We start from the raw sequence: 12,387 nt of genomic DNA, 5'->3' as shown, positions 1-12,387 counted from the left end.
GGGCGCGTTCGCCCCACCTATTACAAAATTCTCCCCCACTCAATCTCGGCATCGTCCCGATGACGATCCGACTCTTTGTCTGTTGGCGACTTGACTCGCTGGATTTGGTTGTGCTTCAGAAAAATCTTCTATTGTTGAGCACCTGACGATCTTTTGTCATAATGCTCTCCCTGCTGACGTCTTATGCCAACTTGGGACAAGTTCGAGTGGATGCTTCTGACTTCTCTTTCGTCAGGTGGCACCACGTTCTGACTCTTGACTTGGTCAGTTGTTGGGTGACTTGTCCTCACTTAGGCTTAGATGAATAAGTCAAATATATAGAAATCGTAAGTCACCGAAAATTAGTGATTAAGCATAGGCTAAAAACAAATAAACAACCACTATTAATAGCATATAACGAACAATTTTTTATATATATAATGAAATAGTAGAAATAAAATTAATTGTGATCGAGCATATATTTAAAATAATTAGATTAATCATTAAATTATATTTTTTTTATTTAATAAGTTTTATACTTTTGATATTTTTTTAAAATATAACACATATTAAATGTAGATTTAAAAGCTTTTTTTAATATTTAATTATCTTTTAATCACAAAATTTAGTCTAAATTTGTATTATTATATTTAAACGTGTGATTTTAAATCTATATTGAATAACCATATTTTTATTAGCTACACGACAAAATTCCCCGGTTAATTCATTATGGGCCCAACCATGCGGGCTGGGCGACAACATTTTAGCCCAATTTATTTGGGCCTGCAATGATTGAACGGCCCAGTGGCAAAATCGACAGAATTCTAACTTTTACTAAGGTTTTATCAAACATGGAGACATAAGACAAAAAAACACCAAATCTCTTTCTAAAAGAATCTTCGTGTCAACCCTTTAAAAGGACTTCACATCCTTTTGGATTGTTCAAACCTAATGTTCGGCCACGAAACCCGATTAGTTTACCTTACGGTGCTAAAGACTATCAAACTTTAATGTATTACACTGATCCCGATATCAACTCGTAGTACAAAATATATGGTAAGAAGACGAAGAAAAACAGATTACCCTAAATTGTCGTTAATGATCGCTATTTACTTTTTCAATAAAATTAAAGTTTGCGTGGGTGTGCGTTTATGTGTATGTGTATATATATATATATTAAACACTTTAAAAATATTTTTAAAATTATATTTCGATCCAAAGCTCATTAAAAGAGTAAATTTTAAAAATAAATTTGAACGTTTAAAATAAAAATGGTGCAGCTTAATAAACGAGTAAATTAGTCCTAAATTGTAGCGTTGATTTAAAACAATTATTAAAAAAAAAAAAAAAAAGTGACGTATTCATTTATCTGCTGCGGCGGACACACTGAAATCAAAGAATTATTCCACAGTACTGACACTCAGCGTTTAACGATTGGTTGTTGACACTTAAATCCTGTGTTCTTGACCGCACTGGATATTTACCCCCAACATTTTCCTTTTCTCTTGGCTGCCTAACGCAGAATTATATTTTCTCTCCATTAGACTTTCCCATTCTGCCAGTACTTTACCGGTTCCGGCGACCCCTCATGATCCATCCCAGTTGTTAGCTCACCGTTACACCGCCGGAACCCTAAACATCCTGATTCTTAAAAACTCTTCTTAACCGATGGCTCGACGATCCGTTCCCATCATCAAGCAGCTCCTCTCCAAATCCAGCTCTTCCGAAAATCCAGCCCTTTTGTCTTCATGTTTCAAATCCAAAATCGATGCTCAAAATCGATCCGTCACTTACATGCCCCGACCAGGAGACGGCGCTCCGAGAGGCGTGACCTTGATTCCCGGAGATGGAATCGGTCCCTTGGTTACTGGTGCAGTGGAGCAAGTCATGGATGCGATGCACGCCCCTGTTTATTTTGAAAAGTTTGAGGTTCATGGCGACATGAAGAAGGTGCCTCAAGAAGTAATGGACTCGATTAAGAGGAATAAGGTGTGTTTGAAGGGAGGTTTGGTGACTCCTGTTGGCGGCGGTGTGAGTTCGCTTAATGTTCAGCTGAGGAAAGAGCTTGATCTTTATGCGTCGCTTGTCAATTGCTTTAATCTCCCCGGGCTTCCTACCAGGCACGAGAACGTGGATATTGTTGTGATTAGGGAAAATACAGAGGGTGAATACTCTGGTTTGGAGCACGAGGTCGTTCCTGGAGTTGTGGAAAGCCTTAAGGTACTCGTGTTTTTATTCGCCGTGCTTGTTATTTGAGACCGATCGGTGTTCTGATTCCAATTGATTTACTACGTTGATAACTTGGTTTGGATTTGGAAATTTTTGTCGAAAAGTAGATAACAAAACAAAGAAATCCATACTTGGTAGTAGTGATTGAGGTTAATTTTTAAAGAAGTACAATCCAAAACTCAAATGGTTATCGAATCCGGCATATGTTTTTAAAAAAAATGGTTGTTGTTTAAATTTATTAAAGAACTCAAATGTGTTTTCAAGATGGTCGAAAACTACACTTAAGAAATTACGATGAGAAAATTTAAAATGAAATTCTTATCCAAAGTAATGTTTGAGTTCTTCAGGAAAAAAAGAGAAGAGGTTATCTACCAACTTGATGTATTTGACAATCTTAACTAATATGAAATCTATAGTTTTAAGAACATTGATATTGGTGGTAATTGGTATCCATGCAATTCTCAGGGGTTTTCTCCAAGTATCTTTCTTTGTCTCTCATACTCACTCTTTTCCAGGTGATAACAAAGTTCTGTTCTGAGCGTATTGCTAAATATGCTTTTGAGTATGCTTACCTCAACAACAGAAAGAAAGTTACTGCTGTGCACAAAGCAAATATCATGAAACTTGCTGATGGTCTCTTTCTGGAATCTTGTCGAGAGGTCGCCACAAAGTATCCTGGGATAAAGTACAATGAAGTTATTGTAGACAATTGCTGCATGCAACTGGTCTCAAAGCCTGAGCAATTTGATGTTATGGTATGCACTTGTATTCTCAAATCTTAACATCTGTCTGGTGTGTGGCTGAGTGAGATCCCACATCGATTGGGGAGGATGGAGAGGAGAACGGAACATTCTTGATAGGGGTGTGGAGACCTCTCCATAGCAGACGCGTTTTAAAAACGTTGAGGGGAAACTCGAATGAGAAAGCCTAAAGAGGACAATATCTGCTAGCTGTGGGCTTGGGTGGTTACAGGCGGACTTTTTTATCTTTATCTATGTATCTAAATTTGGAAATAGCAAGATTAGTCTACCTAGGAGAATTTGGATCAGCTAACCATACTTCCAATATATCATGCAATGGGACTTTTGATGAGTGAATTTAGCAGAAAACATGAAAATATTAGAGTGGATTTGGTTGGTGATCTGAAAACTAGGAATTCAATGGAAGTGAGTTACATTTCATATTGGGAAAGTAGGAGATGGTATTTGATATTGATTGGATGTGGTTTTGCAGGTGACACCCAATCTATACGGAAATCTGGTGGCAAACACAGCTGCTGGTATAGCTGGTGGCACAGGAGTTATGCCGGGAGGTAAGATCAAATGTTTCATAGTTTCAGATTCGAAGCTTATATTTTTTATAGCCTTTCTCAAGTTTCTGTTAGAGCCTAAATTGAGGCAGAGATTGCGCATCAAGTAGACATGTTCTGAGCAGGACTTGTTTTTATTTTGTATGTCTAAAATTTAAGATGGATGGAAGGTGAAATTGTTCAATTTTCTTGATGCGTAACAATGTTGGGCAGTGATGAAAGTTCCACAATAGAAGTATAGAACCAGAAATTAAACTTAATTTGGTGGTAGCCGGGGAGAATGCTATGGCAGTGAGAAATTAGTGGAGAGAGATGGATATCAGGGTCCGCAATATATATATATATATATATATATTATTATTATTTTTTTAAATAACCATGGTGGTTTGGCCTAGTGGAGTCCACCGCTAGCAGATAGTGTTCTATTTGAGCTTGGGCTGTTACAAATGTATCAGAACCAAACACCGGGTAATGTGTCAATGAGGAAGTTGAGCCCTGAAAGGGGTGGACACCAGTCGGTGTGCCAGCGAGGACCCTGGGGCCCGAAGGGGGTAAGATTGGGGGGGTTCCACATCGATTGGAGAGGGGGAACGAGTGTCAGCAAGGACGCTAGGCCTCGAAGGGGGTGGATTGTGAGATCCCACATCGGTTGGAGAGGGGAACGAAACATTCTTTATAAGGATGTGGGAACCTCCCTAGCAGACGCATTTAAAACCTCGAGAGGAAGCCTAAAGAGGACAATATCCGGTAACAGTGAGATTGGGCTATTACAAATGTGAAAAAGTGTAGAAAGATTAAAAGGAATGAATTCAAAATAATGATAATCACTTCGTTTGAACGTCCTAAGAATTTCCTTAACTGTTGTCCTATGAGTCATTAGATCAAGCGAGGTTTCAGCTCCAACACTTCTAATACGAAAAAAGATGTGAGGTAGGAGCTAAGATATTGCTCGGTTCTTGCCATGTTTAAACTGTAGTTTCATTCTGTTCTTCAGGAAATGTTGGTGCCGACCACGCTGTTTTTGAGCAAGGAGCTTCAGCAGGAAATGTGGGGAATGATAGGATAGTGGAACAAAAGAAGGCAAACCCGGTAGCGCTGCTCTTATCATCTGCCATGATGCTGAGACATCTCCAGTTTCCATCTTTTGCCGATCGATTAGAAACAGCCGTGAAGAAGGTGATTTTCGAAGGCAAGTACCGAACCAAGGACCTCGGAGGACAGAGCACGACGCAGGAGGTTGTCGATGCAGTCATAGCTGCTTTAGATTGATGATCAACCAAAGGAGAATAGCTTTATCCTACCATTTATTCATAAAACAGTTTTAGAATTTTGGAGTCGTCAGAATTCTGCCCAGTTTCCTGAAGAATCAGGAAAGAAAAGAAGATTTGTTTCAGTTTTCCCAAGCATGAGAGCTGTGAATGCGTTTCTTGTTCCAATAATCTCAATTTTAAGACATCAATTTGTGCTGTTGTATTAGAATTGCAAATCTGAAAGAGAGCAATTTTAATTTACTTGCATGTGTCTGCTTCTCCTCCATCTTAGAACTAACTGGCTGTTCACTTCAAGTTTGAACCACCATGGTTGGTTTTGTCCCCGACCTCGTTTAGGCAAATAGGAGAAATCTCTCTTCTGCTACCTCTCTTATTCCCCGCTCTATTCGGGACAGGTTCCTACATGGCTCCTATTTGCTATCTCTCTTATTCTCGGCTCTATTTGGGGCAGGTCCTTACATGACTCGATTCACTATTTCTCTTATTCCCCGCTCTATTTGGGCAGGCCCCTGTATGACTCATATCTAATTATCCTAACCATAACACGGCTTTCCAAAATAGGGGATTAAACTATCTTGCCAAAAAAAAGGATGGTGATTGTCATCTTCCTAAAGATTCCACCAATTGTGTATAGATAAGTTTCGTAAAGCTTACCAATCTATTTTGGCATATTATTTCTATTTTTTTCTGTCAATAGTTCTCTTATTATTATTATTTTTTTATATAATTTATAACTTAATTACGATCAACTATATATAACAACATTTTACTTTCATTTCTTGATATAACGCAATATTAAAATTAAAGAATGACTTATTCTTAATAAATCTTATATAAACTTGCTAAAAATAAATTCCATTTTTTTTTATTTTTGAAAATTAAATTTATAAATAAGATTGTTTATTTATTATCCAAAATTAAAATAAAAATTAAAAAATTAAGTTTATTTTTAGGAAACATTTGAATTTTTAAGTAAAATTTAAATGTTTTCAAATTTTAGTTTGAATTAGAAAAAAAAAAGGAAAAAAAGTAAATAATAAAAATTAGATAAATGGAAAAAATGTTTATAAACTAAAAATAAAAATAAAAAATAGGCCATTCCTAACTAAATTATGTTGGACATGTCAGAAAATTACTTTGGACATGTCAGACATTTCATATGATTGATTACAAAGGCAATGGATAACTAAATTATGCTAAAATTTATAGTTTTCATTATCCAAACAGATTTCGTATACTCCAAAGCTTATTAATTTAATATTTCGGATTTATTTGTTTTAAAAAACCCATAAAATTTTTCATTCTAAAATTGCCCAACCTCCATCTCGATCGTGGCACTTTCCTCGTCAATGTCTTCTCCTTCATCCTCTAAATGCCCACATGGAGATTCTCTAAAACCCCATTGAAAAACATCACAAGGGACGTGTCGGATTGTCGCAGAGTTCTTGGTAATCGCCACCATAGCGACAATGAATCGTTTTATACGAAATCGGTCGTTCCGTTCAGTGTTTAGCATGAACAGAGCTGTCTGGAAATGGGTTTTCCCTTCTTCGATTAGTCGAGGTTTCTCTGATTTTTCGGATTCTTGGAAATCCACGGCGGGTTTGGTCCGATGCCCGGCGAACGATGTTCCTCTGTCTCCGGTAACCTTTTTGGAACGGACGGCCAAAGTTTACAGAGACACGACATCGGTTGTGTACGGTTCTGTGTCGTTTACTTGGGAAGAAACCTATAATCGGTGTCTTAGATTGGCTTCTGCGATGACCCAGCTTGGGATTTCTCCTGGCCAAGTGGTTAGTTGCTCTAATTTGCATTGTTAATCTTAATCTTGTGATTAATGTTGTGATTAAGCTGGATTTCTGCTCCTTTAATGGTGATTTTGATTATAATCTTCTGCTTACTATTTGATTTTGGATGAATGTGTTGAAAATTAGTGCAAACATGTGCAATTAGTGCAAACATGTGTTGTTTCTTTGTTAGTTGTTTATTGAGTAGCTGGAGAGTTTGCATAGGTAATGATTCGGTAACCGTCCAACCCCACCGTTGTAGATATTATCCGCTTTGACCCGTTACGTATCATCGTCAGCCTCACAGTTTTAAAACTCGTCTACTAGGGAGAGTTTTCCGTACCCTTTTTAAGGAATGCTTCGTTTCCCTCTCTACCCGGTTTGGGATCTCACAATCCACCCCTTTAAAGGTCAGCGTCCTCACTAGTACACTGTCTAGCTCTGATACCATTTGTAACAACCCAAATACACTGATATTGTTCTATTTGGACTTTCTCTTCTGGACTTCCTCTAAAGTTTTAAAACTCTTTGGAGAACAAACATTTCTTATAAGGGTGTTAGAAAATTCTCTCTAATAGACGTGTTTTAGAATTGGAAGATTGACGATGATGCGTAACGGGTCAATAACGGTGAGCTTGGGCTGTTATAGATTCTCATTCGAACGATGGGTATGAGCCATTTTTCTTGAATAGGATGTTTTCTAGTTCTATTTTGGCTGCATTCTTGCAAATTTGAACTTGTATTGAACAGGTTGCAACACTGGCTCCTAATGTCCCTGCCATGTATGAGCTGCACTTTGCTACTCCCATGGCTGGTGCTGTTCTTTGCACATTGAACACTCGCCATGATTCCTCAATGTTATCAGTCCTACTGAGACATTCAGAAGCCAAGATCATATTTGTGGATACTCAGTTGTTTGAAGTTGCTAATGAGGCAATTCAGCTTCTTGGACAAGCAGATTCACAACCACCTAAGCTAGTTTTAATTCATGATTCTGAATATGCTTCATCTCCCACTTCATTATCTTCAAATGTTTATGAGTATGAGACTCTGATTGCTTCCGGGAGTTGCGAATTCGAGGCCCGAAACCCGAGAAGCGAATGGGATCCGATCAGTATCAACTACACCTCAGGCACCACTTCCATGCCTAAAGGGGTTGTTTACAGCCACAGAGGTGCCTATTTGAACTCCTTGGCGACGGTTCTGCTGGCTGGCATGGGCTCAATGCCAGTTTATCTTTGGACATGCCCTATGTTTCATTGCAATGGATGGTGCCTTACTTGGGGAGTTGCAGCTCAAGGTGGTACAAATATTTGTCTTAGAAAAGTCTCACCCAAGGCAATCTTTGAGCAAATAGCTTTGCACAAAGTAACACACATGGCAGCTGCACCTACTGTCTTGAACATGATTGTGAACTCTCCCGAATGTGATCGCAGGCCGTTACCGAACACGGTGGTCGTCTTGACAGGCGGTTCGCCACCTCCACCGCAAGTGTTCACTAAGGTGGAAGAGATGGGGTTTCAAATCTGTCACTTGTATGGTCTAACTGAAACATATGGTCCTGGCACATATTGCACATGGAAGCCAATGTGGGATTGTTTGCCTCGTGATGAAAGATCAAAGATCCGAGTGCGTCAAGGCGTTCGTCACGTTGGACTACACGACGTCGACGTAATCGATCCCGACACGATGGTTGGTGTCCCAGCTGACAGCAAAACGGTAGGAGAAATAATGTTTAGAGGGAACACTGTGATGAGTGGATACTTCAAAAACAAGAAAGCAACAGAGGAAGCTTTCAAGGGAGGGTGGTTTCACAGTGGTGATGCTGGAGTGAAACATCCCGATCACTATATCGAAGTGAAGGATCGGCTGAAGGACGTGATCATCTCGGGCGGGGAGAATATAAGCTCGGTCGAGGTCGAAACGGTTCTGTTTGGTCATCCAGCAGTTGTGGAGGCTGCTGTTGTGGGGCGCCCTGATGATCATTGGGGAGAAACACCTTGTGCCTTTGTTGCATTGAAGGAGGGAAGCAATGTCACAGCCCAGCAGCTGATCGAGTACTGTCGGCATCGGTTGCCGCATTACATGGCTCCTCGATCCATAGTGTTCCAAGACTTGCCCAAGACTTCAACTGGAAAGGTACAAAAGTTCATATTGAGGGATAGAGCTAAGGCTATGGGGAGCCTTTCTTGATTCTAAAATGCTGTTTGTACAGTAGAAATGAATTAGGAATAAAATTACCATTCGTAAGCGTTTCAACGTAGAAAAATTGTTCAAATGTCGGACGAAAACATGACACGTTTGAATGCTATTCTTTTAAAATTAATAGCTACTCCACGTCATTGTAAGTCCTATGTTGATTTTTTAGTTAACATTCGAACAGATTTATACCCTTCATGAGTTTTTTATTTTTATTTTAAAAAGTTTAATGAAATAGAAATATATTTTTATTACACGTGACGAAGAGTTTGTGGTTACATGTTTGTTTAGTTGGTGGGGTTCAAGAATCTACGTTTAAACCGAGAATGAAGAGGAAATCTATTAGCTAAACAGGGTCTTTCTTTGTTAGCTAAACAGGGTCGGAGACGATGAGGGTGAGAATATGAATTTCTTCATTAGTTAAGGAGGGTCGACAAGGGAAATAATAGGGATTTCTAGGTTTGAGATGTCTGAGATTTCTAGGTCTGAGATGTCTAAGATGTATGAGAAGTCTGAGATGTCTAAGATGTATGAGAAGTCTTAGATGTCTGAGAAATCTTTGATGTTTGGGATGTCTAAGATGTCAGACATGTTTGAAATGTTTGAGATGTTTTTGATGTCTGAGACCCGAAAGGACAAGGGAAGAAACAGGGATTTCTATGATAAGTACATTCTCGGCTCATCTCACTTTTATATATAAATATAAATATATAATAAATAATAAATTAATTTTATGTATGTTTACTATTCAAATATTTTGAAATTAGGTTGAAAATTAAATTATATATTTTTTAAATTTTTTTAAGATTTATTTAAATGTTTTACATTTTTTTTATATTGAAATGAAAAAAATTCTCTCAAATTAATATATTTTAAATATATATAATAGAAAATAAATTACAAGTTCTATCTTTATAAAAATAAATGAAAATTTTTGTTAATAAAAAATGAAATAGGTGGGTTAATTACTTATAATTTTAATTAGTTATTAACGTGGATACGTAGTGAGTTAAACTGGACAATATCGGCTAACAGTGAACTTGAGCCGTTACAAATGGTATCAGAATTAGACTATGGGGGAGGAACGAAGCATCATTACGTGTAAAAGTGTAAAAACATTTCCGTAATATACACATTTTAACATTATGAGGCTGACAACAATACGTAACGGGTCAAAACAAATAATATTTGTCAGCGATCAACTGACGATAATACATAACAGATCAAAGTAGACAATATTTATTACTGATGAGCTTATACAAAGATCAAACTAAATGGATATCGAAAAAGATGATGCTTTTATTAGGAGTAGGTGGAGATGGTTTTATTAAGGCCCAAAAGGCCTTTGATTGTTGCAGTCTAAGTTTGGTCCCATGGTGACGCCCAACAAGTTGCAGTACCTCGTATAAAATCCAATTCTACTGGTCGTTCTATCGTTAGGACCGCTACCACATTCAAGTCTACCGTTGATGATGTTGGTAATAACACCATAGCCAGCAGCTCTTCCAGCAGCTCTATCAACATTCGATGGCTGCCACCTTCCGATGATCACATCATGGCTCGATGGCTTGTTTCCTTGTGGTGTCATCCAAAACCAAATGGCTGTTCTGAACGACACAATTGGGTGTGTGGCTACCAAGTCCGGGTTGTTCAGTAAATTCAAATTCAACGCTCTACCAGCCTGCCCGTAGTTGTAGTTGCTAGCATCATACGAGATATCAACGTTCAGTGTGTTAGGAATTACGACTCTCCACAATAGTATAATATTGTCCACTTTAAGTATCATATTTTTTTAAGTATAACGGAAGGGAGAAGATAGAGAGGGTTATTCCTTACTGAGTGAGTTGAATGGGTCCACGACCGAAGTATTTCTGACCGGGAGCGCATGGCCATTCCGGATCATGTGATCGACAGTAGGCATCTTGTTGGAGCTCTCTAACAAAGCAATATCCCCACGCATATGGACCGTCGGGTGCAGTTGGCCATCCTCCTGTGCCATAATCTCTCGTTATTTATTAAAATTTTGTTCTTATAATTAGATAATGTCGAGGATTGTTGGGAGGGAGTTTCACGATTAAGGAATACATCTCCATTAGCATAAGGCTTTTCGGAGAAGTTCAAACTGAAGCCACGAGAGCTTATCCTCAAAATGGACAATATCGTACCATTATGGAGATCAGTGATTCCTAACATGGTATCACAGTCATGCCCTTAACTTAGTCATATCAATAGAATTCTCAAATGTTGAATAAAGAATTTGTGAGTCTCAAGGGTGTAGTTCGAACAAAGGGTGTACTTTGTTCGAGAATTCCAAAAGAGGAGTCGAGCCTCGATTCTCAAGTGCCGAACAATATATTTTGTTCGAAGGGAGGATTGTTGGAAGGGAGTCCCACATTGATTAATTTAAGAAATGATCATGTGTTTATAAGTAAGAATACATCACTATTGTGTAGATTCGTGATTCCTAACGAACAAAACTTTGTAAACTAACCAGTGGTCTCGTGAGAAGTTTGGGCTAGGAAAGCTGCTAGCTCCCTTCTACGAGTAGTAACATCTCCGGTCGTACCAAAGGCAGGGAAGGATCGAGCAGCGGTAAGGAAAGCGTTGTAAGTATAGAATCCATTACTACGACAACGTGGGTCGTTACGGTACTTGAGCAATCGATCGAAGACAGCGGCGGTGATGATCCCGCCGACGCCAGATCCAGCATCATTAGGGGGGAGGGTTGGAGTCGGGCCAGGACGGCGACACTGGCTTTGACAACCAGCCCCACAGTAGGCGTCGGTGTTGCCGCACCAGCCGTGCTCGCTGCAACACAACCCATTTTGACAAACGGCGCTGTTGGCTTGCCGCCCACATTGCTGGGCAGAGGCGCTCAACAGCAAAGCAAGAGATAAGAAGATGAATGCATGAAGCTTCATATTTTTCATGGAGAAGAAAAATAAGAAGATGGGTTGTTGGTGAAGAAGATGAGAAGAGAATTGCCCCAATTTATAAGAAGGGATTTGCTGAATTTTCCACAATTCACATGAACCATCACTGACTATTCCAATAAGCCGTAGACCATGACTTAGATATTATTTGTGAGATTCTGTATCGGTTTGAATAGGGGAATGAAACATTTTTTTAAAGGGTGTGTAAATCTCTCCCTAACATATGCGTTTTAAAACTGTGAAGGTGACAAACGATACATTACGAGCCAAAACAGACAATACTGCTAATGGTGGGAGTTTAGCTGTTACAAATGGTATTAGAGCCAGACATCGGGCCATATGTTTACAAGGACGCTGGCCCCTCCAAGGGAGTGATTGTGACTGTAAGGATGCTAGTTCGTCCAAGGAGGTGAGGTGGATTGTGACTACGAGAACGCTGACTCTTTCAAGGGGATGCTGGCCCTTTCAAGGAAGTGATTGTGACTGCAAGGACGCTCACCCCTCCAAAGGGGTGGATTGTGACTATGAGAACGCTGACTCTTCCAAGGGGATGGATGATGACTACAAGAACGCTGGTTGGCCCCTCCAAAAGGGTGACTACGAGAATGCTAGCAAGCCCCTCCAAGGAAGTGAATTGTGACTACGAGAACACTGACCTCTAAGAGATCCACCCTAATGTT

At 39.2% G+C, this 12,387-nt stretch overlaps 3 protein-coding genes across 4 annotated transcripts; 2 read left to right on the top strand and 1 right to left on the bottom strand.

The window, feature by feature from the left end:
* The first annotated feature begins 1,506 nt into the window (after window positions 1-1,506).
* On the top strand, window positions 1,507-5,032 carry LOC111781881 (isocitrate dehydrogenase [NAD] regulatory subunit 1, mitochondrial). Of its 2 annotated transcripts, none has more exons than XM_023662608.1 (4): window positions 1,507-2,199; window positions 2,736-2,963; window positions 3,442-3,520; window positions 4,512-5,032. In XM_023662608.1, the coding sequence occupies exons 1-4, from the start codon at window positions 1,648-1,650 to the stop codon at window positions 4,784-4,786; spliced, it is 1,134 nt and encodes a 377-aa protein (XP_023518376.1). In that variant the 5' UTR covers window positions 1,507-1,647; the 3' UTR covers window positions 4,787-5,032. The 2 variants fall into 2 exon arrangements, with proteins under 2 accessions (XP_023518376.1, XP_023518375.1); XM_023662607.1 differs by having other exon boundaries at window positions 1,508-2,199; window positions 2,724-2,963.
* Window positions 5,033-6,049: 1,017 nt separating this feature from the next.
* Window positions 6,050-8,967, top strand: LOC111782098 (probable acyl-activating enzyme 1, peroxisomal). The gene is made up of 2 exons (XM_023662892.1): window positions 6,050-6,581; window positions 7,326-8,967. The coding sequence occupies exons 1-2, from the start codon at window positions 6,258-6,260 to the stop codon at window positions 8,766-8,768; spliced, it is 1,767 nt and encodes a 588-aa protein (XP_023518660.1). The 5' UTR covers window positions 6,050-6,257; the 3' UTR covers window positions 8,769-8,967.
* A 984-nt stretch (window positions 8,968-9,951) lies between these two features.
* Window positions 9,952-11,704, bottom strand: LOC111782069 (endochitinase-like). Its single transcript, XM_023662847.1, has 3 exons — window positions 11,266-11,704; window positions 10,611-10,764; window positions 9,952-10,474 (listed from the first exon to the last, which is right to left on the bottom strand). The coding sequence occupies exons 1-3, from the start codon at window positions 11,702-11,704 to the stop codon at window positions 10,102-10,104; spliced, it is 966 nt and encodes a 321-aa protein (XP_023518615.1). The 3' UTR covers window positions 9,952-10,101.
* Window positions 11,705-12,387: the final 683 nt, after the last annotated feature.

The sequence above is a fragment of the Cucurbita pepo genome, chromosome LG19 (genome assembly GCF_002806865.2).
Source record: "Cucurbita pepo subsp. pepo cultivar mu-cu-16 chromosome LG19, ASM280686v2, whole genome shotgun sequence".
NCBI classification, from domain to species: Eukaryota; Viridiplantae; Streptophyta; class Magnoliopsida; order Cucurbitales; family Cucurbitaceae; genus Cucurbita; species Cucurbita pepo.
The sequence above is the reverse complement of the archived record's forward strand: the minus strand, read 5'-3'. Positions and strand labels throughout refer to the sequence as shown.